General features: G+C 42.2%; 1 protein-coding gene across 1 annotated transcript; it reads left to right on the plus strand.

Moving 5' to 3' along the window:
- The first annotated feature begins 209 nt into the window (after positions 1–209).
- On the plus strand, positions 210–23,693 carry SHISAL2A (shisa like 2A). Its single transcript, XM_026105956.2, has 4 exons — positions 210–455; positions 10,736–10,875; positions 18,368–18,445; positions 23,191–23,693. The coding sequence occupies exons 1-3, from the start codon at positions 274–276 to the stop codon at positions 18,397–18,399; spliced, it is 354 nt and encodes a 117-aa protein (XP_025961741.1). The 5' UTR covers positions 210–273; the 3' UTR covers positions 18,400–18,445; positions 23,191–23,693.
- Positions 23,694–26,910: the final 3,217 nt, after the last annotated feature.

A 26,910-nucleotide genomic window follows, 5' to 3' on the forward strand; every position in this document is an offset into this window, starting at 1 on the left:
AACGCTACAAGGCAGCTCCCGACGTGAGCGGCAGCCGCCCCTCACCGAGCCCCGGCCGTCGGGGCGAGATCCCCCGGCGCTGCTCCCTCCTCCCGCCCGGACGCCGCCCCCTCCCGCCGCCGGCGCCCGGCTCCCCCTCAGGGCGCGGCGGCGGCGACCCCCGGCGCGGAGAAGGGGAGGGGAAAGGCGGAGGCGGCTCTGCCCGCTCCGCGCCCGCCGCCGCGCCCCCCCGCTCCGCCCGGCGGGCGCCGAGGCGGCGGGCGGCCGCGCACCATGAGCGCCGAGTGCAGCGGCTACCTCAGCGCCGACAAGGTGCCGGTGAGCGGCTTCAGCTGCCCGCGGGCGGGCGGCGACGCCCGCGCCGTGTATTGCTGCGGCTTCCAGGACGTCAAGTACTGCTGCGATGACCCGCACAGCTTCTTCCCCTACGAGCACGGCTACATGTGGTGGCTCAGGTAGGCGAGCGGGCGGCGCCCGCCATGCCGCGGCCCCGGCGCGCCCGGCCCCACATGGCGGCGCGGCGCCCTCGCCCCACATGGCGGCGGCCCCGCGGCCGCGCCGACCCGCCCGCGCCTGCTGCGGGGCACCGGGCGCCTCGGGAGGCTCCTGATCGCGCTGCAGTGGGGGGTTTCTGAGGGATTAAACTTCGCGTCGAGTTCAGCCGCTTTTCCCCGTTTACGGCGAGATGAAGCGCTGGATACGAGCCCGCCCGGGAAGCGGCGGCGGGAGGCTGCGCCCTGCGCGGTGCCCGCAGCGCCCCTTCACGCTCTTGTCGCCCCTCGGTCTGTCTCATCCCTTCCCGCGCTCGCCTCCGCGGCCCCGCGGGTCTCTCCCTCCTCTGGGAAGAAATGTTCTTTTTGTCCATTCCGTGTTGTTGTCTACTAGTTTTGGGGAGCGTCTGCTGGCACAGCGAGATCTGACAAACACCATCCGTGCCTCTCCGCAGCCCTCGCTTCGCGAGCCTGACCGCTACCGGCCCTTCTAGACCCCATTATGGGGCAGCTGCTCGGCCCCATCCATCAGTCCAGTTACCTCTTCCCTGTACTTTTTTTAACGCCGCTGGCGTTGTCCTTAAGACGCCGAGCCTGGAGCTGCGTACCGAGATGGGGGTACGGCAAGGTTCACGCAGAGGCAAAACGTTGCCTTTTGTCTTGCTTTCAAAACCCTTTTGTTCGTGCCTTTGGCTGCCCCTGCACATCGACTCAGTGACTTCAGAGAAACTGCCATCAACGCCTCCAAAACTTCTTTCTCGAGTTCCTCCTGCTGGCTCCGGGTTCGCTGTCACGCAGGCTTCGTTTTGATTGTTTTTCCGTTCCATTACCTTTATCTACAGTGAAGCTCATCGGCCTCGCTTTTGTCGGTTTTGCTCATTTTTCTGACAGCCTTCTACCATCCCTTGCCGTTAGAGCATTTGATCACTTGTAACAGCTTAGGATTATCACAAAATCAGATTTCACTGTTCATTCTCTTCTCCAGGTCATAGATGAAGACGCTGAATAAAAGCAGTCCCAGCACTCATCTGTGACTCTTCTCCATACTGGAAAGGGACCACTTAGCCCTATGCCTTGCTCCTTATCCTTTAAGCAGCTTTGAATATCTGTAACAGAACCTTTTCTTCAATCCTGTGTCAGTTTAGTTCTTTTAATAGTCTTTGTGGGACCTTGTCAAAGGCTTTTGGAAAACCTAACTGTCTACTGGATTCCTTTAGCCCTGTGCTTATTGATGCTTCAGAGCCTGTGACAGGTTAGCGAGGCAGTATTTTCTGCCTGTAGTAATGCTGACTGTTTTGCAGAAGATTGTGTGTCAGGAAGCAGAAAGGTCCAACAGCTCCCTAAGGGCGAGGGAACCGGGAGCAGATCATGGTAGCAAGGCAGACGGGGGTAGTGGCCTCACCATCGAGGGCCGTGTCCCGCAGTACCTGAATAAGATGAGGGGGGCAGACCTGGGGGTGATAGCCAGGGTCAGACACAGCCCCCACGGTTGCCAGGCAAGTCCACACTGGTGAGGTAGGTTCAAGGGCAATTTGGGAAGTGGAGTCAGCAAGTCAGAGCCTGGAGACCGTAACCAGGGTCAGACACAGCCCAGTGATCCCCCACCAGGCAAATCAATAGTGACGGGCCAAGTCCAAGGTCAGGTGAGGAGGAAAATCTCCAGATCATGGTCTGTGGCCAGGCACAGACATGGCTGCAGCGCAGCTGCCGTGTAGCTCAGGCAGGAGCCCAGGGCGAGACCTAAGCTTAAAAAAAGCTCCCAAGGGCAGGAAGGGCAGCCCTTGCTGAGGCCTCCCCTCAGAGCTGTGACAAGAGCTGTGGTAGAAGGTCACCAGCTGTGCAAACTTGGCCCTGAGTCCTGGGAAGCCAAACCCGTGGGAAGGGTGGGAGGGGGATGTGCTCAGGGCATTGTGTTTATCTCTGTGCTCGGTGATGTTACTTTTTTTTAATAGACTTTACAGTCTTACCGGGGTAGAAGTCAGGCTTCCTAGGTTCCCCTCCAGAGCACTTTTTAAAATTGGAGTGACACTCATAATCTACCAGTCCTCTGGCAGAGTGACCTAGTGTAATGATGAGTTGCATGCATCGACCAGCAGTTCTGCAGTTTCATATAGGAATTTCTTCAGGGTGCTTGGATGAATGCTCTTCAGTGCTGGGGATTCACATCTAACTTATCCATCTGGTCTAATATTTCTTGTATAATCATTTAAAATCTAGTTTGCCTGATACCCAGAGTGGATTGAATGTGGGAATCTCCCTAGCATCCTCAGCTGTGAAGAATGACACAGAACTCACAGAGCTTCTGTGCTGTGTGTTTATCATCCTCAAGCATGCTTCCTAAACCTTTCTCATCAAATAGCCATGCTGTTTTAATTTTGTACTGTAGGGTTCTGTTTTTTTACAGTCTTTGGCTGTTTTCATCACAGGAAGCCTTCTCAAGATGGAATAACTGTAGAAAGATTAACATTACAGAATTTTGGCCTTGCATCTGGATGAGTTGTTGCAGTGAAGACTGTTAAAGCTTGAGCTTTTCAGAAAGTACCTCAAAGAACTGAATCCTTTGAGAAACTTTAACGAAGCATCTGTCTGAAGGAACTTCTACAAAGGTCTCCTAGGATCTGAGAAGTACAACTGCTAAGCCTCTATCAGGGTCAGAGTCTGAAATTTGGGCTAAAACTTTGAAGCTTCAGGCTTTGTTCTCTTTTCTCTGTGGTGGCCCTAAGCTACTAAAAGGATCTGGGGAAACTGCAGTTGGTGTGTTTTTTGGTTATCCTAAAATCTGCTATACTATCTATATCACAGAAAAAGGTGAATAAATGCAGTTTATATGTCTGAGCAAAGTTAATTAATATTTAGAATTAGAATCTGTTTTCAGAAGTATTTTCCCATAATAAAACAAATAGCAATTTTTAGTTGCTAATACACTGAAAACCCTAAAGTATTGCAGCACTTCAAAAACTGTATATATTGCACATGATAGTTCCATCAGGAGTTTGAAGAAAAAATCCTCTGGTCACTCAGAATGGTTTGTGAACCAGTGCCTTGCTTGTCTTTGTTTCAGACCACAATCTCTGAGAATATAACAACCAGATGTTAAAATAATCCTTCAAATGTTTCTTAAGGCTTTCGAGGAAGCACTTTTAAGTCTTAAAACTCTTCAGAAATTAGTCAAGCCCAGCCAAGATAAGTCCAGAGACTTAATCTACTAGGAATGCAAAGGAGTTGGCAGCTCAGCTGGGGAAATTGTTGCAGGCTTCTGTTTACTTCAGAGCTTGAAACTTGCCTTCCTCCATCTTCCTCTGCTTGACCTCCCCCCTTAATTTGAAAACAGGGACTGAATACACATGGACAGGCAACAAAGGGATTTCTAAGTAACTGATTTATTTTTATGTAAATGTTGGCAGTCATAGGCACAAAATAGAGATAAATTGCTATAAATAACCAGAATATATTATTTTGTCCAGATAATGCAGAGAAACTCTGCAAATGGGAAGAAGAAATTTGCTGAAGCTAATACCTGAGTGTTCAGAGAGAACAACATAGAACTTAGGAGATTCAGTAGTTGGTACTTTAGACTATATAACTTTCATGAGTAACTGGTATATGACGTTTAGTTTCCCAAACTGAATACTTGAGTCCAAGACTAGTTGTTTATGTTGCTATACCATCTTTCAAGGCTAGACTTAACTAGAGACATTTCTTGAGGGTTCTGAGACCTGTACCTTAAGTGCCCTACGAGGCAGGGCAGCTGCAAGCTCTGTCCTTTGAGAGGGGTATTTGGTCGGTGGTATCCAGAGATTGCTTCTTTCTGGTGACACACCAGTTACAGTTTCAGGCAGCTATTGCGTAGTTCTGCCTTGTTTTTTTCGCTGTGTGAGATGCATTACCAGACCATTCAGCAGCTAGTTCTGATGGAAATAATTCGTGAAGAAACCATCAGCATAGGCTACCTGAAGCGTTTGTTTCTTGCAGGCCTATGATATTCTTTTTTGCCAAATCACTACTTCCTGCAGTATGTTTAGAAATACACACTATCCTCATCCCTTCACAAGAACAAAAACATATTTTTGCCTCCCACTCCTGCAAAAACTGCAGTCTTCAAAAAGTGCTTCCTGACACCTGCCATACTGGGAGCTGCTGGACAGTCATAAATGATTAACTTTGAGCAGCTCTGATACAGTTCATGCTTTTACTCTTATCATTAAAGATAAGAAATTTAGGGAATTTCTCATTCATCCTTTCTTTTTTGATGTTATTTAAAATCAAAGTGTCTTCTTTTTTGAGTGGCCCAGGCTCCTTTTACACATTTTTTAAAAGGCTGACCTCAGTAAAGAGGGGTGAAGGGGATGTTTTTCTGTCTTTTACAGAGCTAGCAGTCAGGAGCCCATGAACAGGGAAGCAAAGGGAATATTAGTAAAAAGGCAGGAGTGTGCGGAGTTCACCAAAGGATTATGCAGCTTCTGAGGCAGCAAGACACAGATGCCAGAAAACAGTAATGAGCAAGATACTGGACAACTTACCCTGCAGAGATGTGTGCTGTGCATGTACATACTGTCATATAGTGGACAGCAAAACACGTTGTGCATTAGAAGCTGTTTCATGACAGTAGAAAAATTGAAGGTCTCAGCTTGGATTAGAATTCGAGAAGTTTTTCTCCTATTTGGTTTTCAGAATGACTTTTAACCAAAGATCACTACTCACAATGCTATTCTCAGGACTCTCCTGTTAGCCTTGTAGAGTCTAATAAAGTCCTGATTACACAGATTTTGTGCGTTCTTTCACCCATTTCTCCCTACCGTTCTGTTTTAGTTTAATTTGTTATATGTTTCTCAGTGATTTTTTTTCCTATGTTAGTGTCTGTGGTTCATGGACATTACTTTTAATAAAACTTAATTAGTTTCTCTTTGTTTATTAATTATTGATCAGTTATCTTTTCAATACTAGTTTTCCATTATTGAGTTCACATTTCTTTTTCCCATACTCTCTGACCTCTTTCCACGTAGATACTGTCTCGCTCTTCATTTTGATCTCGCCTCTTCTTGTTTTTGCATCTCCTTTCCCAGCAGGGCAAGCTTCTTTTACAGAGAATTCCCTATATGAATGTTTTTATTTTTTGGCTCAGACTCATGATGGCATTTGAAGAGCTGTCATTGCACTTTGGCAGAGGGGGGTGCAAAGGTGAGGTTTTATGTCCACAGTACAGTGCTGATCTACATGCGTATCATGCCCCTGCGTAACTTAGTCCTCAGCCTATTCTAGATTGTGGAACCAAACTACTACAGGAGCCCAGATATGGTCAGGATAAAGCGATAGTGTAACTCCATCAAAGCTTTTTCAGCCCTAGTCCCTGTGCCAGCCAAAGGTAGGATGTTTCTGTCTACTGCGTTTCAGCCGTTTGAATCCATATTTCACGGTGAGATCCTTTGAGGGCCACTTATGCTATCTTTAAACAGTCTTTCATGGAAACCTTTTGACAGCCTGTGGTGCTGTGATGATTGTACTCCCTGTCCAGCCTTTTGCATTGGCACACTCCCACCCGCAGGTAAAAGTTAGTAAACCGTGAAGAGGTGCAGAGCCCATCCTGCGACACCAGCCATCTCGCAGGGAAACGCCTCTGTTACCCAAGCCGAAGCGGATAGCCTCTGCTTGCTGTGCTGGGCACTTGGCTGTGCCTCTGCTCTGCCTGCGGGTAGATAGACTCTGACTTGGGGCCATCAGCTGGCTCGTGGCATATGGAGAGCCAAGGGAGCAAGACACTAAATGCCTGAGTTACCATCTTGGGTACCGCATTCCTGCGCACAGTTCTTGGTTAGGGCCTCTGTAGGAGGTGCGTGAGAGAAACATCACTGAGGAGAAAACAGCAAATATGTTTGCTTGTGAAGTGTATAATTATTTACCAGCACTTCCTACTAGTCTTACGATTTTTGTTTTACACATGATTTTCTTTTGGACCAAAAACAAAATAAGAAACAAACTGTTTTAGCCTCCAAGACAAAATGTGCCATATCAATAGGACAGTAAATTGTATTCTCTGAAGTTAAAAATATTTTGGATGGTATTGATTGAGTCTTGTTAGAAGTTCAACAAGTCTTATTCTAAATGTTTTGCCCTTGCCGTGGAGTGCTACTTAAAACCTGAAAAACTTCAGCACCATGTGAGATGGAAGACGAAAAAGTGTTCTTTGAAGTTATTTTGTATAAAAGTTCTTTTCTAATAATTTCTATTTGTGAGTTTCCCATATCTGCAATTTCACATGATCTGTTAAAGTCTTTTCCATACTTTTTAATGATAGAAATGTTCCAGAAAAGATTGTTTTATAACTACAGATGATGAGGCACTATACAGCCACATATTTGTATAAAGTAAATATTGTGGTGTGCCCTCTCTATTATTTCCTACCTGTGTTTTGATGGATAAATTCTAGAGGGGCTCCGTGCTTTTATATGTGACAGTACCCAGTGGTTGGATTGGGGGAATTTTTTGTTCCAAGACTCTCTTATATGAAGCTGTAGATGGCTCTATTTTGCCACCTCCTTGCTCAATATATGTATGAGGATACCTGTAGGGTCAAAGAGGTAACCGCAGAGAAAATATGCACCACATCAACATGCTAATGATACACAGATAGGGGTTTTGTAGTACCCATCCCAGCCAGCATATTGGACTATAAGCGTGAACCTTGTAGTTTACAGGCAGAGCAACTAGAGGGTTCTCAGTCCAAATAAAACCTGCGGATGTTGTTGGTAGGCCAGGGAAACCACCAAGAAGTACTGGCCAGGACTGCCTCTGCGACTTCCTTGCTGTTTTTATGCTAGATCACACTTTGTGGGGGTTGTTAATGCAGAGGTTCTCCCTTGCTAGTGAGGCAGCAGCTGTGGGCAAGAGCAACTTTTCGGTTTGCTTGTTTAATGTGTGTGCTGTCCGTCAGAAGACTGATCTTGAAGATACAGATTTTGAGGCCTGTGGACTGTTGTCACGTGGACTTTTCACATCTGCTGTTTAAAATGAAGACGGGAGAACAGCAAAATGATTTTAGCAAGAGCTTTTCTAGATTGATATGCAGTGCCCTAGCCGTTGGTATAGGATGTAGGGGATGTGCTGAAGGGTCATCTTTATTTTCAGGAGAGGATAATCACTGTCATCAGTGATCAAAGTTATTTTGGTATCTTGTTTCTGATAACTCTTTTAAAAGTAAGAAAAAGAAAAAGTCCCTGTGGTTAAGACACTTCAGTATTTAGAGCTGTGGAAGTTGTATTAAATTCCTCTGTTTTAATTCAATAAAAGAAGAAAGAACCCCCACCCCCAAACTTTCACCCAAAATCAACCTTAAAAGAAATTAATAATACACTCTTAAGTTGTCAGAGAGCCTGTAAGAGGGTTGATGACTTCAGTATGCTGAAAATAATCTGCTGCTGAAATATCATATTTAAAAACAGTAAGTATGAATTGAATCTTAATTTCTAATTGGTTTAGAAAAGGGGAGCCAGGATGTCTGTAGTTAGTTTTGTGATGCTTCTGAGTGCTTCAGCTGGCCTCCATGTCTTGAGAAAGATCTCTTTCATGTTGCAGCTAGACCATGGCAAATGTTTTTAGTGGCAAGTAACCTACGTGTGATATGTCTTTTACCTCTAGTAAGAAATACTGAAATGTTTTCCAGGAATTGTTTTTCCTATTTGTAATACACAAAGCATCTTACACAAGTTATATAATGATATTGTGGACGTATCGTGTTGTACAATGCACAACTGTATTGTTTAATGTTATCTCCTACCATTTAATGGAGGAGAGCTACAACTGCGAAAAATAGGTGACTGAAAAGAAAATATTATAGTAATTAATATGTACCTGGTCTATTCGGCTGTAGTACAGCTGTCTCTGCTTAACATTTGGATAGAAGGTGGTGAACAACCTCTTTTTTCCTGCACTGCAGACCGTTATCTAAAAGGAATCTTAAAATAGGGCTGATACTGGCAGGAAAACAAGCAAAAGTACTTGTTTCTGAAGAGCCCCTGTGTTGTGTTACTTCCTGGAATAGGCTCAGCTGTGGAGATCTTTGATAGCTGCTGATTCTTTGATAGCCGCTCACCTCAGTCCCCTGTAGTGCATTTCTTCTGTTTTGTCCATTTGGTTTATAGATGTTTTAAGTAAAAATGCAGAAATGAGAGCAGAACCCAGGTGAGGTCCCTGATTTGAAGGACATATTGAAGTCTCATATTAAGCAGAATGGCTCAAACAACATACAGGCAAGCAATAAAAACCAGTAAGAAAAAATATACTTAGTATGTGCATGTACACACAAACATATAAGAGTCTCTCTAGTTCACACAGATGACAAATACCATGAAAAATCTTCATAAGGGCAAAACTGTTCTTTCCAGACGAGTAATTTTGCTGATAATGACTTGTGCATGGGAGCTACAAATTGCACAGATTTCATTAATGGCTCTCACAGATAACTAATGAGAACTGCATCTAAAAGTCATATTAATTCCTGCTGTTTTCCTCCTCGTCCTGCTAATCTTAAGAGTTTTCTATGGACATGTCTGTCTATTTGTGTTGTGGGATCTTGTAGAGAAGCTTTGCAGTAACTTGGAACTGGAATGTAAAACTCATAAAAACAACCTGAGGCACAACTCTTCCCCTCTCCCCGCGAGGCCACAGTGGAAGCGACTTCTCGCGGATAGCAGTGCTGAATAAGGGCATTTTCATCACCAAAGGCCTGAGTTTGTAGAATTTAATAAATAATTCTTAGTCTTACCAAGACATTCACCTGTCTCTTCCATCCTTTTTTCTTTTGCCAAAATTGCAAATACATCACAGCAGTAATAGAGGGATCCTCAAGCCTCAGGCACTCTTCCTCTGCGATCAAAAAGCTGCAGCTGAATTTCCCCAGAAGGCAGTGTCTTTGGCTTGGTTTGTTGGATAGGGGACTGGGATGCCAGCTGCATCAAATGGTCCAAGAGAAGAGAGCAAATGCTAGCTGGGCTGTGTTGCAAGTGGTCCTCTGTTTCATCAGGGGAATTTTGTGTTAGAAAAAGACTTGAAAGGAAGGATTGGCAATAAGGGAACTACTAAAGATTTCTGTATATGCTATACTGTCTCACTGTGAGACTATGAAAGCACTATAAAGAGGCTTCTATCCTGCAAAGGTAACATCCCGATAAAATCTGTATATATTGCTGTACATTCTGCATCCTGAATATTCTGTTCCTGCTCCTTTGCCTTTGAAATTGTGTGTAAATTAATTCATCTTTAGTTTTAGTTGTACCCTGACAAAGTTCACAGAAGAGCTTCAGCAATCTTGATGCAAGATTTATTGCATTAACGCAGAGGCACAGCAGTGATCACAATACTCCATGCAGCTTTGCAGAGCTGCTGACAGAATTGAAAAATGTGGCTTTAACATTTCTTCTCCCCCTTTTTACAGGCATTTCAGCCTTGGAGGGGAGTCTGTGACAAGCATGTGTACTTTACTTAAAGTGCTCCAAACAGGCTTTTCAGGCAGTTAAAAAATGGCATTTCAGACCAAAAATATAGTTTCAGTGGTCATGTTATTTGAGAAGAGGAATCTGCATAGACTTCCTGGACCTCTGGAATCCCTCTGTGTGTGTGCACATGTGATATTTAGAACATTTTTTTTTCTAAATTGGCCAAAATCCATTAAGGAGTCACAAAAATTAGGAGAAGTTAAAAAAAAGACACAGACACCAATTTCTCAGTAGTTTGCATTGACTTTTCACATTGAAATTTATTGATTTTTCTCTCTCTGATTTTTGAGAAGACCATTGTTAATTCTTTACAGCCTGTGCACAGGTGGGAATGCTGCATGAAGGCTGTGCATCCTCCAGACTATACCCTTTTAGTTGGGAAGCACAGTGCACTTTCTTGAATTTTTCAGTGGTTTATTGGTGAATATGCACAATGCTGGAGACATTTTGATCTCGCTGATGCCAGTTACTGATGAAGTTATTTCTGATTTTCATCAACCCAGTTTAGATCAGACTCAGGAGTAATATGCATAGATAACATGAAAAGTCACTAACGACATTGCTCTTCTGAGGGCAATGAAATAATGCCGATTTGTGGAACAAAAGTGTTGAGCTCTAAATTTAATTGTACAGTAAAAATACACAGTCACTCCCCTGCTTGAGCACAAGTAACCTCCAGACATCATGCTGACCACTGCTCAAATGGATATCTCAGGCTGTTTGCACACTTAATTTCTTTGTTTTCTCTCTTCTCAGTGTTGGAGCGCTTGTGGGCCTGTCGATAGCAGCGGTGGTCCTGTTTGCTTTTATCATCACCGTGTGTGTTCTCTGTTACTTGTTTATCAGTACAAAGCCACGCAGCAAACTGGATACTGGTTTAAGCTTACAAATGGCAGGTAAGACCAGTTGTTATTGACATATGTTATCTCCTGCAGACGAAAAGCCTTATTCTGTCTCTGAGTTGATGTGAAGAAATCCAGCAGAGTATATTTTCTTTCTGATGGGGGGCCCCAAGGTGTAGTGAAGCTATCATGCTGTTACACCTTCTGAATGAAACCTATACCAAACTCAAATGAAATAACATACGCTCAGTACTTTTTATTTAGTTGTAGGAACAGTGTAAAATTTTGCAGTACGAGTAAGGATGTAACAAATAAATCCCATCATCAGGAAGAGGCTTAGAGTTGATTGCTCCAGATTTCCTGTTCAAGTAAATAAGTGTATAGTAAAAATTTCACTGTAGGAATAAGAATCTCAAGAGAGGTTTTAAGCACGTTTCCTCGTGGCAAGGAGAGATCATCCTCTGTTTTTCTTCCTTCCTGCCATTGAATCCTGTCTTCGAAATCTAAGGCTCTTTACTTCAGTCCCAGTAGTCTCTACCTTTGTACCCAGACTGTGTTTCAGGCTCCAGCGCTAGCAGCAGCATGATAGCACTCAGCAGACACCTGCAAGAGCAATGCACGTACCCACCGCTTGCGCACTGGCAGAGGGAAGAACCTGTGGCTGCTTGCTGATGCCACAGCCAATATTTGCAGCTTAGACTTAAGACAACGAAAAGCTTCAGGTGTCGCCACTTGTTCTGAAGGATGCTCTCTTGATGGTCAGTTGTGTTAGGGCTTTTATTTTTAAGATTATTAAAAAAATTAAAACATACATGCACATTAGCCAGTACAATACATAACCCACTGACTGCAAAGGTCACCCTGTTGAATTTTAGTCCAAAATTAATATATAACAGCTGAATACCAGTCTGAGAAAGAGCCAAGGAAGCTTGGACATTAGTCGCCTTTGCCTTTAATACCACATATATGTGTTAGAAGGTTAGGGACAGAAAAGAAAAGCTTCTGCTCCAAGAGTTCAGATGTCTGTTCAGGGAGCTGAAGTGGGAAGTTGGCATGCCTAGGCTTAGGGAAAAGATTTATTTTAATCACATATACATGAGGAAAAAACATTACGTTTGTGGAATCTGGCTGCAAGTTTTGGTGTCAGGATGGCATGTGGTAAGTTTCACCATTTGTCTTCAGGCCTTCGCAGACGTTTAAATCTGGCTTTTGTTGTTCATCAGTAAAGCTGTAGGAAGCAAAGGTAACATTCTGTTTGGTCTCCTGTCAGATTGTGTTTACTTATGCCTTGTTAGTGGAACTAGTTGAAAAAGGAATATTTCATGGAGAAAAAAAGTGTCCATCTCTTGCTCTCTTCTTCCATCTCATATTCAAAAACTTTTTTTTTTTTAACTATTTTTACAGTGCTTTCATACCTGCATATAGCTGTAGTTACAGCCTATTATATAGCAATAAGCGCACTTATGGGTGTCTAGTTAGCTCACAGTCCACTTCATACCGAACTACCTACATCTGCTTTTATTCTCCAGAAAATGCAGGTTGTGGTGTAAAAGTAGTTTACAGAGTAGTTAGGAAATATAGAGCCTCCCTTGGAACTACATGAGCTGAGCAAGCTGCCGAAGTGAGAGTCACACATTCAGCAAACTGCTACTAATCTGCAAATTGAAAAATTGACACCTGTCCTGGAGACAGAGACAGCGGAAATAGGACCTGCTACCTAGAATGGCATAAATAAAGTCGGGGGGGGGGGGGGGGCTGACAAGGTGCCTAGTGAACTTTTACAACATGACTGTATTCCAATCATAGATTGGCATTATGCTTTTGAAAATGTTGCTGTTTACCTTGCCCGTCAGGTTCTTCTGCTATGGCATCAGCATTTAATCCATTGCCAGGACAGCAGTGCTGTTTTTCTCATGTATTGTATGAGATGCCAGCTATGTTTGGCATATGGGGACTGGTAAGGAGGCAGGTGCTGTTGCACCATTGCCACCAACACTTGCTATTTTTCTCTGTGGACTGGAGCCCTGCTGCAAAACTGCATCCTGCTGTGGCATTACAGATCCTTCCTCTCTTCCTCACTCATGAGGTGAACTGCATCCCACGCTCCCCTACTGATGAGCCAGTGTTAACTTCTCATAGTTCAAGGTGTTAGGATTCCTGGAAATTGAGAGATGTCTGCTTTGTCTTAACCAGTTCCCATGGTTGGTGGGTCTTTTTTTTTTGTTTGAGCTTTATTCAAGCTGCATTGATTTGCATTTAAACACTCTTTTGATTTTTCACTCGTCCTGTGTGTTTTCACTTTTATTATTCTACTTTTTTGGCTGCTCCAAATGACAATTATTTCACATTTAAATTGTGATGGCTTTAGTGGCTGATGAGGTGGCCTGCTAGAAATTGAAAGTCCATTCCTGTGTCAGGGTTGAAAGATCTTTGAAAAGGCTGAAGGATTTCACTGACAAGCCTGAATGCTTATCTTCATCATATTTGGGTTTCTTTAGCCTGGAAGTTATGTGAGATTCAAGTCTCTTATGAGATGGCTGATTAACTGCTCTCAGGCCAGAGGAACAATGAAAACAGCATCTCTCCTGCTGTTTTAGTTTGTCTGTCTGAGATCTCAGAGTAATCACGTATAGGTAATAGAAATGAATTTAAAGAATAAAAACAATTTTTAGAAGCTTCAGAAAATTTTAGGCCTCAGGACTGTGTGAATTTTAACTGCGAACTTAGCTCAGTCCTGCTTTTTCTGAACTAGTTTTGTCTTGCATTTAGATGATAGCTGTGTTGCACATAAGGTGTTGTGTAACGTCAGTACCCCTGTGGCATTCAGAGGGCACTCATTTATGAAAGCAATGCTTTTATTATATTCAGTTTCACCCAAAATATATCAGCTCAATTGGCCTTTTGTATTTCATTAAACATACAATTGATTATTGTGTGCCTTTCCTCTCTCATGTAACAGCCAAGAAGTTGGTCACTGTTCTGTGTGCTCATTCAAGATTTCCTAAAAATAGGATTGTGGAATTGTTGAATTTTTACACTAATAATTCAAAGACCAGTTGCAAATCTAACAATAAACTGGATGTGTAACTTTAAAGTTTCAGATTCTGCAATTCTGCAAGCAGCAGATCAGCTGGAATTTGCTTCAATTTAGTCTTGAGCAATGGTCTTTAATAGCCTGAATACAGATACTACATATGAGGTCCCTGAGTTGTCTAAGGATGTTAGCCTTAGAGAAAATTAGCATTTTATTCTGAGAACTGAATTTCAGAAAGAATGAGCTCATTCTATGCTCACCTACGCTGGCATAGACCAGGAGCAGCTACTTGAATGTTAGTGCAGTCGTACTGACACAAACTGTTGTTACTCTTTTCTGTTTGTAGTATCAGAGTGTGTGCACTTAACAAGAAAATGCTGTATCTCAAGGAGTTTACAATCCAGTTTCTTCTGAGAGAGATGCATCCAATCTAGTATTTCTTGATAAAAAGGAGCAGCGTACTCTATTTACCTCTTTCTACGAAATCTTCTCCTATTATAGTCAAAATCTCAGATCTTTATACATTGCTTTCTTATTGTTTGCGTTCTGTCTTGATGTGATGTTCACGTAGCATGTGGCTCATGGGTTAATGGTCTGCCTTACATAAGCATCCAAGTGCTTCACAGTTTTTCCTCAATTTATCCTTGCAGCTGCCTCCCAAAAGTAGGGAGACACAAGTAGCCCCATTTTACAAGGAGACAGAACTACGAGGAAGCGAAGAGCCGTATTTTTAATCGTTCATGTGTCAGTTTAGACATTAATGTTCAGTGGAATCTTGAAAAGGCATTACTAGCCTGAACACTTATGGCCTATTGCTTAGAGTACCTCTAAAAATACAGCCCTAACCGACTAGCTTAAGACACACAGGATTTCTGTGGTACAGAGAATTGAACCATGCTTTTAGAGACCAGGCTGAATACTCAATACATGCTTTTTCTTAACATATTGAACTTGCTTTTTAATTATATACAAGTTGCTCAGTAAATTCTTTCTGAGAGAAAGGATTTTTTCATCGAACTCATGATTGGTGTTTCTGTTCCTCCCATCAGAAGGCTAGAAAACAGTTGCTGTAAAAGTCTTTCTCCGTGATAAACAAATCCCTGCCCTGAGAATGCAAAAGTCATGGATATTCACAAGATCAAAGGGAATTTGGTTTTGTGCCTTGTTTTCTGTCTGACCCTGAACTTTTTGTGCATAAGGTTTGCTCCCTTCAAAACGCAGGGAACTAGGGTGTCCTGCATTGCGAGTGTGTTGTTAAGAGCTCAGTGAACAATGCTGGAGCCTCTAGGGAAGATGAGAGGGACTTGGATAGTAAAGATTGCGTAATTGGCAAGAGAGGAGTGGGACCAGCAAGGTGAACAGGCAGAATAAGAGTTTACAGGGGCATATCTGCTTCTCAGCTCTGAGAGAAGGTGCACGTATGCTTTGCTGCTGGGAGAGGACTGACCCTCTGTGCTCCCCCTCTAGAGCGGGTGTTGCCATCAGAGATGAAAAGGTAGGTAGAGCCTTTCCATTCTCATGCCCAAACACAGTTTGTAAACAAACTTGCTTTGGGATGCCCTTGCGTTCCTGCCAGTGTTAGTGTGAGGAGACCTTTTGGGGCAAGATGTCCTATTTCACTGCAAAGTGAGGACAACAAATTACGTACTATGATGGGAGGCAACATTTTGCTTTAAAACATAGCTTCAGGAAGACTTCTGTAATGCATTCAGAGTCAGACAACAGGGACCTCTGGGATGGAGTGTGAAGAATATTGCGACCTTGTAAATTACTCAAAAATGTTGGGAAAAAAACTCTTTTAATTGAAGAGATTAACTTCTTGTTCTTACAAAGTAGTGATACTGTAGTATGCAAAGGTTCATAATAAGGAAAACCTCAGACTGAAAAACAATCAGATGACCTTCCTGTCCATATTTCTCTCCTTAATTAAAGTTCCCTCATGGGGCACTATTCAAATATACCAAACATTTAGATATGTTGATGATAAAGCCCCAAACTGTCACACTTTTTCCTTGTTAACTCAGTAGAATTACTTGGCTCATTTGGTTCTGAAACCAGATAGCTGCCATTGAATTCTGAGACACTGTGCTTTGTTTTGGAGTGCACACAGATAGCTTTGCGTGCTAAGGTTGATGAGCAGTTTCCATTATACAGTCATTCTGCAGGTGACCTAAACTTTTCCACGGTTGGGCTATCTTTTCCTTTGCAGGCCATCTGCCTCAGATATTGATATCTGGAAAAAATAGCCAAATGGATTCAACTATTAAAAAAAAATACTGAAAAATACCTCTTGCCTATATTAAAAGAATCTAGAATTTGTATCTTTAGGAAATAAAGCAATTCCATAGTTTGCACCTGGGAATTCAAAATTAGTGGAAGGATAGCATTAGCTCAAAGTTACATCACTAGAAAAGGTGAAATTTTGTTTGTGTTCAACTTCAACTCCTTAGCAGTTAGATTTCCCAAACTTCTCTCAATGACGAGTTTCTGCGATTCAAAAACAGTTAGACTTTTATTGCGAAGGTACCTGCAGATGCTATAAGCTGGTTTAGCGTTGGGATTGTCTCTAGGTGGAACCTAGAGACAAAAAAACAGGGTGCCTATCCCTTCAACGGATTAGGAAGTTTGGATGGTTTTTTTGTTGTCTTTTGGATCACAATTGAAATAACTCACTGAAAAAAGTAGGTTTCAACTAAGATTTTGCCTTGGCTCAAGTGCTTTTGTGCCATTTTTTTGAAATGCCAAAATAGCAAATTCCGTTTTGATATTTTGAAAACAAAATGCAGGGTTTTCAGTTCAAACAGAACAAAGTGTAACTTTCAGAACATTTCAAAAGCAAATAGTTGGGGCCAATTTGCTTTGTTTCAGCTTGTTATATAAAATATTAGAAATTTCAGGTCTTCATCCGTATTTGATGTAGGGAACAACCCCACACATTTCCTAGGACGTAAAGAACCTGTCTGGCTGTACTTACCTTTTCTGTTCTCTCGGTATTCTCCTGTTGGCCCAAGCAGTGGGAAATGAGGTCAAAGATACTGTTGAACCAGAGACTAATGGGAAAGACAGGGGAACTGAGTCGAAGAGGTTAGCTGAGAGTAGACTGTAATGAGCTCATAAAGAGACTTAGACCAGAAGATGCAGGAAGGAGAGGTTTGGAGCCCGTAGACAAAGGAGAAGGTGCAGTTGAACCAAGGAGCTGGATGTGCCTGGGAATATGCCAATGAGGTTAACGAGGCTGAAAGCAGTAGAGTGGGAAGATGGAGACAACGGGGGATGGAGGAACTTCTGCAGAGGGCCATGAACGGGGGACGTGGGTGGCCTGGGAGAGTAGAGGATGGGTGCCTGGGGTGAGAGGTGGGGACAGAGCCTAGCAGATGGGAAGCATGTAGAGGGCTGAGAGCAGCTAGAGCTTTAAGGCAGAGAAAAAAAGATAGTAGAAGGGATTCAAAGTATGAACTGAGCTGGCTGTTCATGGAGACAAGGACTAGTGTGAGAAACTAAAGCAGTAGAAACTAGGACTGGAGACAAGATGTGGAAAATAGGAAGGGGGATGAAAAAACCGGTAAAAAGCAAGAGAAAAGAAGTGAAGTTTGAGGTGTGCCCAGAAGAGTCTGTGCCTGGTAGAACAGCCTTCCCTCTAGAGCTTTGCTTTCTCTTCTGTCAGCAGGTATCAGTGAAACCACTGGCAAAGTGTGTCTCTCCTCTCTTCCTGTCAGTGACTAACTCCAGACTGCTTTTTCTGTGGTTTTCTGGTTACTTGGGCAAACTCAAGTTGTATGCAGTGAAGATTTCTACCCTTTTCCAGATCCATACAGGTGTTTGTATCAGTTACCAGGAGGCATTTGAAAGAACTATTTCGATTCCTTCAACATATGAAGCTGTACTCTGAAAAATAGTATTAAAATACTACTAAGCTTTGAAAACAAGCTCTTGGAAGGTTGGAGATGCCAGAACTTAAGGTTTTCTGTGCAGTTAGTAAAATGCCTAATTGCACATGATTTTATTTGCTCCCATTTTCCTTTAGTCGGTCTGAAAACCAAGTGCAGCATTTCTTTCATGTGAAGAGGTATTGTTGGCCTTCCCCCATACAGTGGTTTGGGATCACTGGATGGAAGGTACTGTGAAGGCAGTAGTGTTTGTGAAGGGTGAGAGGAAGTCCTGATCTTTCTTTTTTTTTTGATTATCAGCAGTTTTTCTGCTGTTTCTTTTGGGAGACACTCTAATTTCATATCATGAGTGCTACTTATACCACAGGGCTGATACCTTAAACAACTCCTCTTCATTTTGATGTTTATTCCTTTTTAACAGGAGTAAGCTAGTAATTGCAGCCTCCCCCACAGGCTCAGGAATGAGAATGATCTCCACTTCTTTTCTGCTCCTTACTGTACAGGTTGTGGGGAAAGATTCCAGTAACTGTGTATCTCTAGTGCAGTGGGTGAATTTATGTATTTCTACTTGCAATTAAAAGAAGAAAATTGCTGTTTGTTTTACTAAAATGTTTTTGTATTTCAGGCAGTGAGACTAGAGGGAGTTCTATATGTTAAAAAGTAGAGGCGCTGGATGGATTCAACCAATGCTGTAATTAAACAGGTACTGTGAGAACGTTTCTTTTCATCGTACTCTGTTGTGTTCCTACCCTCCGCTCTATTCCATATGTGGTGATGTGATGTGTAGAGGCATTTTTCAAAAAGCTGAGATTCTTTAAGTGAATTTTTAGCTTTCTGAAAAGCACTAACAGAAAAGAGTGGGTGATTTTGAGTCACACATTTATGGGCCTAATAACTCTGCCCAATTTACCTGTTCATGAATACTCCTTCATATGATATGCCATGGAAGATTACATTCCCCCGATGCTGTTCTTGTCCTTCCCCTGATGCTGTCCAGGATGCACAAGAGCTTACTAAGGAGGCAGCCATTGTAACTTATCATTCAAAAGAAGTTCTTTAGTGATAAAGTGGTAAAAAGGTGCCAGTGATAAACTGGTAGAAAGGTTTCTGTGTGACAAAGGTAAGAGCAGTGAAGTATCTGGTGCACTGTTCAGCACTGTTCTGCTTCTTGGGGATGCTATGCACTGTTGCTGAGTCAAGTCTGGTAGAGAAATGAAGAAGGATATCTTGCAACAAATGAAGATTTGCATGCTGACTTGATTTTATGTGGAAATCATGTTTAAAGGTCAAACTGCCTATGGCACAGATCATGCAAAAAATATTTAAAATGTACTCCAATACAGATGAATTGTACTTCAACTTTGAGAGGAATTTATAAACAATGCAGAAGACTTCAGCTGGCATGAAACATTCATTTTTCTTTCTGCAGGGGGTAAAAACTCTTAGCTAAACAGCCACAGAATGCGAGAATGGCCAGCAATGTCTGTCACAGAAAGGAAAGTGGGTCTGTTTACTCAGCAGTTATTCTTAGATCAGCAGGAAAGTGAATATGTCAGAGTCTGCTGCTTTGTGTATTTTCTGCACCCCAAAAACTGCCACCCTGTCCATCATAGGTGCAAGTGCGCCTTTTACAGAGCCCCTCTTTATTAGCAACACCACAGATTGGTTTGGATTGCTTGTCCTCATGAAAACATTTGATTCGTTTTGAAACTCTTACCCTCCCCAACACACACATGCGTTTTTCTGCTATTGGAAATGAAATGGTTTGTGGAAGAAAAATGTCATGGGAAGATTAAAAAGGATCCTGCAATGAAGATCAACATCATCTGAGGCAGGCGTTAAGTATTGGGACCCCAGCTCAGGTCTGTGAACGTGGCATTACTTTCTGTAAGGCCATGATACTCTTGCTTCCTTATGTCTCAGCTTCCTCTGTTTGCCTACCTTCCAGGATATTTTGAGGACTGATGTTTATGGAGTGCCCTGAGGTGTAGCCTGCTGAATGCTACTGCTTACAGCAAGAGGGAACCAGATAGAGAAGAAAACCAAAAGGCCAGCTGCTGAGGACATCTGCGTAGGATTCGAATACAGATCCACATTACATAAAGACCTAGAAACTCAGCAGCTCTTTTGTGGGTGAATTGTCTGATTCTCTTTTGTTGGCAAACTGAGGCTGGCCAGTATCATAAAAACTTGCACTGCTTGAGAGTTCTTGGGCTAAGGAAAGGAGGACTGTGCCCTCAGCACGTGAGCCTTTTTGCTTCCAGATCCAAGGGAAGCAGCTGGGAACTTTCTGTGAAACTGAAAAGGGAGGCAAGGATCTTTTCTGAACTTTAGCAGATACTCAGGTTAAGTGTTGCTGGAAATTGCAGGTGTCTGGTTTTATTTCTTCTGCTTTTCTGTTGTCTGCTTGCTGCCGACTTCTCGTCCCCACCTGTTGCAGGGAGCTGCTTTGCAGCGCAGTGAGAGGCCACAGATTGCATCAGTGGCTGCCAGCCTTCACCTGCTGTGAGAGAGTTACGCACAGCAGATAATTTGATTTAACATGCATACTTCCCCTGCAAATTCACTGTTTGTTATTTAGGAACCCCTACATCCTCACTACTGATGTAATTCACTGTATACTTCAGGCTTGTTTGCATGCTCTTTTTCTTAGCCATGCCAGCTGAAGAGGTGGCGCCAACCCCCCAGCAACCTTTCTTTCCTGTCCCCCCACCCAAGTTAACGTCTCAATTATTTGCAAGGTCCAGTGAAGAGTGGGACTACAAAAGGACCAGCATGGCTCTTAGCTTTAGAAAGGGAAAGAGAAGGAGCCAGGGAACTGGAGACATCACTTCAGATGTGGAATGATGATAGATCAAATTATTAAACAATCAAGTTATACATAAAGAATGCCTGACACAGATTTCCTGAAAACCAATCATGACAAACCAGTCTAATTTCTTTTTCTAATTTCTTTTATAACAAGGTAATTGGCCTGTCAGAAAAAAGGGAACAAGTGGCTATGGCTACTGAAATATATTGCTTGAAAATTCAGTCAAAGAGGTTTCTGGTGGCTCAAACATGTTTTTGGAGGGAAGGATGTCTCAGTGATCTATCCCATTTGTATATTAACAGCTTGGCTGAAGGAATGAAGAGTGTACACATAAAATTTATGGATGACAGCACCCTGGGAAGGGTTGCAAGACTCTGGGGGATAAAACTACCATTCAGAATTATCTTAATGCCCTGGAGAAATGGTCTGAAATCAAAAAGGTGAAATTCAATAAAGATAAAAGTGAAGTACTGCACTTGAAAAGGAAAAATCAAACCCAAAAATATACCTGAGGGAGAATAACTGGCTAAGTAATGTTTAAAAAAAATATCTGGGGATTATAGAGTGCCATAAACAGAATATTGATGTTCTGAGCCTTTCTTCTATTCTGGCATTCTGCAGAGGAGAGCTGTATATAGGATGTGAGTTAATCGTTTGCTCCAGTTACTGCTGGCGGTGCCTCTGCTGCCATAAAGTTATTCAGGTGTTGACAAACTGGAAAAGTGACAAAAATGAGAAAATGCTAAAGGTTTTGGAAAAGCAGGACAAGCTTAAACTGGCTTAAGTCTAGAACAGAAAAGATGAGTGACAGTGTTCAGATACGTGAAACAGAGGACAGTGATTTTTTATTCTCCATGTCTGTGGCAGGCAGGATAAGTGGTAATGAGCTGAGTTTCACTTTGAAGTAGATCTAGATTCAGTAACAGAAAATCTTTCAAACTACAAGGGTAGCAGAAATACTAAATGGGCAACTAGGCAGGTTGCCTGGTTTCTTTGATGGGGATCTTGACGAACAGGCTAGACTTGCATCTGTCAAGGGTGAAGTAGGTGAAGGATCTCCACAGCTGTGGTGTGCGTAGGGGCTGCGTCTTAGCTTTCGGCACCCCATTGCTCGCACCGGCAGCCCCAGCTCCTTGTCAGGCTGCATCAAGGTCTGGAGGGAAATGTCTGTTCTGCTGTCCTGGGTAGAGCCAGTGCAGGTGTCCTGGGCACTGTGCCTGGCTGTGTGCAGATCCACCCCTCAGTCTGGAGAAAAAGCATGGCCGTAGTAGGAACATTCGAGCTCCCTTCTGTTCTGGTATTCAATCAGAAATTCAGGATGTGGGGATGGCAGTGTTGGGCAAGGGGGCACAGATCCAAATTTATATATATGTTGCGTGCATTTTGTTGCAAGTTAGCCAAGAAAGTGTAACCATCCTTAGAGCCTTAAGCAAAAGAAAATCTAGAGACTACAAAAAGTAGTACTGATAACTCAGATAAACAGCATTCTTCCTGCTGAACCAGTATCGAACTGATACCCTTGTCTTGCTAGGATGCTCTTTGCTGCGGGAGTTGCCATCTGTCCTGAAATTCAAATTTTCACACTTCAGAACTTCTGCTAGAAGCTGAATTAGCTGCGATGTTCTGGCACAATTTCAATACATGTCCATTATTCTTCTGCCTATCCAGGACTGTGGACAGACATCTGCTTCTCAACCCAGCTGTGCGAGCAGATGTTACCAGCCCTGCCAATAGGTTGGCAGAACAAGGGGATGAGTGTTCCCTACCTTGCCTCAGGCAAAATTAGCCAGCTGAGGATAGGCCAATTGTTAAACTAATCTGGTTGCTGCTGCCTAAAATAGGTCTAGGATAGGTCCTATCACTATGGATAGATTATTCTTTCTCTACTAGTAGAGAAATGATAATATATACTTGGAGGTAGCAATGTCTTCCACCATCTCTGCTATTTGCAGACTGAATGATGTCTGCAGACCAAGTTTCCATCAAATACTTCTAAGTGTAGTCTTTCCTTCCTCCCAGTGTAGCTGAGTGTTGTTGGAACAAACCGGCATCTGCTGTGCTTCACCTCAGAAGCAATCCCATTTCAGTGAGCAATGAAATTATTTCTTTATATAGAAATTCTTCAAACATAGTTTGTAAAATATTTTGTTATCCTCCAGGATTAAAGGCACACATCTATATCTATCTAATAAAATGAAATGCACAGTTTAATGTAGATATTAGTGGTGCAGTTTACAAGAGTCACTGCATAGGAACATTAAATGAATGATGCTGTCTTTGCCAGCTAAACCTTTTTTGTTTTACTCAAGTACCATTGTGCCTCAAGCCTTTATCACATGCAGGATGAGATCTCCACTTGTACAGAGGAGCAAGAGCAGCTCTACCCAGCCACAAACATCCTCAAAAGAGGTCGTAAGTACTTCGTAGCTCTAGTGCTGCTGTTCTTTGGAGTCATGATTCTTCACATGATAAAGGTTAGGAATATGGCGAGAGGCTCGGAAGAAATAATCCCGAGGAAATGTGTTGAGAGCTGTGTGGTTTGTTCTGGATTTGCTGGTAGTTATCAACCACTGTGCAACAGTCAAAAAAATTCCCCCTATTCAGTCTGATTTTTAACTATGCTTGCTATTTTCCAGGTGCAGAACTGCATCCTTCAGAAGGCCCCACCAAACCAACCTATTGACAGGGCCAAATGGCTTCAAGAGGTGCTTCCTTAGCCACAAGGATAGTCTGTGACCATCATCCCAAGAACCTGACTCACCATTCCATGGGTGTTTTTGGACTACTGCAACCACCACTGTTATCCAGAGGCAGCCTGAAGCTGAGCCAGGATATGTAGTTGTGTATTGTTACTGTACTAAGAAGTAGTATCTTTTGATTTACACATACCAGCTACTGATTATCATGCAAATTGTTGTCCTACACTGTGCAATTCCCAGGAGATAGCACAGTTGTCAGGTAGAGCAGAATTTGGTACACCATACTGGCCAAGCTTTGCTTTAAGCTTTCCTTGTGTACTGCTTTAATGTGGTGTCTTCACATCATTAGTATGTGCTTACCTAGCCAAATGTGATAGTTTGGTGTTCAAACATATGTGAATGTAGAACCTCAATAAAATTTGGCATTTGCTTGTGTTGTATTTTTCTTCATTTATCATTTTTCCCCACCTTTTCTCTTACAGTTTTCCCATGTATCAGCTTAAAATCATTTTGATGGTAGACTTTTCCAAGAAAAGAAGTGAAGTTAGTCAAAACGTGGATGTTTTGTAGTAAAGTTTTGATTACTGTTTCCTATGAAAAGTTACCAAAAACACTGTAATGAATTCAAATAGACAAACATCCACAGATATTTTTGGATTCTACATCAAAATATGATGGAATTTTAATTTTAAAGCAAACCTAAAAATGTTTCCAGCAGTGTTCTAATTTGGAGCACTAAGCTTTAAAGTGTTGGACTTCCTACAAGTACTCAAAGAGCTCTAACCACCCATTTTATTTCCCCAGAAATCTTAGGGAACAACCAACATAGTCCTGAAGTGTCATATGGGAGCTTTCAAGTCTTTCAAGCTTTAAGATTTCGGCCTGTAAGTCATGAACATCAAGGAGTATGATGTCTTTTATCTTGTAAGAGTTCTTCAAAATCGGTGATCAAAAGAGCTTCTAAAATATTTAACAATGCCGTTTATGTTAAAGGAGTAGACAGATTACATCTTTCATTTACAGATGAAGCCTGAATATTCACCTGCTACATCAGTTTTGTCGCCAGGTATACTTCAAATTTTAAGACCAGGTCTTTGTATCCTTTTTAGGAGGGCTATCTTTGTGTGTGATAGTGTTTGAAATTTAAACTCCTGTACAGCTATCAAAAAAACTCACATGCTTTCAGTCTGAGCTACTCTTACTTTATAGTACTTAGCAGGAAAAATATACCAACCCCTTCAAAAGAAATTGAGAGCATAGTATATGTTCTTTCTGTAGCTTTTGGCATACACTGTGTCTCACTGAACTGGCAATTGCCACTGTTGACTTCTAGAAAATTAAAACCACAGTGGACAAAAAAATCAAAACTTTTTTTATAATAGATCATACACCTGACCTTCCAGTCCCATAACTTCTCTTGGCTGGGGTTGTCAAAGAACTAAGGGAAAAAGCTTATGATTTTTACCAGCTGATTTTCTTGGGTTCCTTTGAGTATTCGAGCCCTGAGATTCACATTCTAGAAGTATTTACTTCATTCTAAACAACCAATAAAAGATTTCCAGGACATAAAAAAGAGGATTTTGGTCAATTCAACTTTATATAAACTTGAACCAGCACTGCTGTAATTTTTAAATGCCACAAAACAGTACCTCCCATGCTGGTTTGATTAGGGGATTCAGTACGCTGCCCATAACAGCTTTCAAACATAATGTGCAGTCGTAACAAGGGCAAAATAAAAATGGGAGAAAAAGAACTGTATAATGTGATGCAATAGGCCTCATGGATTGTGGGGTATAGAAAGTCCACATCTCTCTGTACATTTATAGAGGCCAGCAGAGCAGCACAAGCAGCAGCCTCCAATGATCTCAGGACCATGACATCATTCTTCGGAGTCACACTGGCATAGCAGCAACTCGCAGATCAAAGACACTGTGTGTGCAGAGAGATCTGCAGGTTTGCCCAAGAGCTGTTTGGGTTTGAGCTTTGGTTTACTTAAACATGTATTTTTTTTCCCTTGGACCTGCTTTGTGCAATGCTCGTGCTCTCTAAATTGGGATCTACAAGAGTTGGCCTTGCAGCTAGTGCAAGCTGTCTGTCTTACTAACTCTGCGTATCCTCAGTTCCCTTAGCAGATCTATCCTTATTGTTCCCAGCATTCTCTAGATATTTGTATATTAATAACTAGCTATTCACTGTAATCTTTAGTTTGACTTTGGAATTAAGTAGAAAATACCAAATCAGTGGTCCCACAATATCAGTGAAGTCCTTAATGACTTTCATAATTAATCTTCTTATTTAAATATCATTCCTGAAAGCTTCGGCCTTTACAAGTTCTCAATTGTGGAAGAAAGACTAAAAAGTCGTATCTGTATTGAATCAAAATAATGTCTGCTCTGTTTTCCTAACACAATGAAGGCTAGAAGTCCTCAAGATAGTTCACTCCTTCAAGTCATGGAAGACATGAGGCAGGAAGAGCATAAAGATGCAGCCACTTCCTAGGAACATGAATGAAAAGTTTTTGTCTGTAAGCCTGAAGCTCATAGGAATCCTATCTGTCTTATTTTGAGGTAAGGTATTTAATATTTTGTCAAAGAAATTTAGAAATTGTCAGAGGAATGGTCACTTAGGTGTCTGTTAAAGATCTTGCTGTCCTTTCTTTTTAGCCATTTAAGTTTAGGAAATAGTATAAATAGACCTCAAATTGTAGCAGACATTGAATAATTGGCTAAAGATCCATTAATGTTATGTTGCGTTAAAGGCAGAGGATGAGAGAACTGTGAAATGGACGTGTTTTTGGAAAGTCAGTTCCCCTCAGATGAAGCTATTTCTTCTTCAGAAAAAGAGGTATCTGTTACACTGAGAAATTGAAGTTTAGATTGGAAAAGAGTACATTTGTATAAAACGCCTTTGCAGACAAAGAACCTATCCAAGTATCTCTGAGTCCATGAGTCTTTGTCCAATATGCTAAAATTTACGTTTTAGTTATGTAATGTACTTATTACTTAAAAACATGCAGAGTAAAATCATTCCTGCCTTCTCCACTGTTGCTGTACTTTTTCCAGTCTGTGTTCTTTAGAAAAACTGTTGAAGAGCCTTGTTTTATATAGAGAAGAGTATATTTTGATGGCTGCAGCAGCACCAAGTGACATTAGTGGAAACAATGTAAGTACGGAGAGCTGTGGTACAAGTACCTTTTCATGCAGCTGATGGAAAGTTTAGGGATAAAGCATTTAAAAACAAGCTCTGTTTCAGATAGCCCTTGAGGCTATAACATGTTTCAAGATACGCTAGCTGAAGAGCCACCACTCTTAAGAAACCACAGCTTCCCTTTCCTCCTCCATAACAAAATGCCAGTGGCAAGGGGAGGTTTGTGTAGCTATTTTTAACATTCAGTACCATGACTTCTTTCCTGCTCCATCAGCTCTGCTGAGCATTACACCACTGGGTCAAGCAGTGTCACCTAGCAGCTCTGGGAGCAATGGGAGAAGTGGGGCAAGGGATGTTCAGGCTTCTGTTGGCTGGGAATGGACCTCTGCACAGGGGCATGGAGGTACTCGTGGGCCAGGAACATGCTCTACTTTGGGAAGAGTGACCTGAAAGCTTGGGACCAGGCAAGATCCACATCTCATCTACATCTCCCCAGTGAGCAGAGAGCCC

This window comes from Dromaius novaehollandiae, chromosome 8, assembly GCF_036370855.1.
Source record: "Dromaius novaehollandiae isolate bDroNov1 chromosome 8, bDroNov1.hap1, whole genome shotgun sequence".
Lineage (NCBI taxonomy): Eukaryota > Metazoa > Chordata > Aves > Casuariiformes > Dromaiidae > Dromaius > Dromaius novaehollandiae.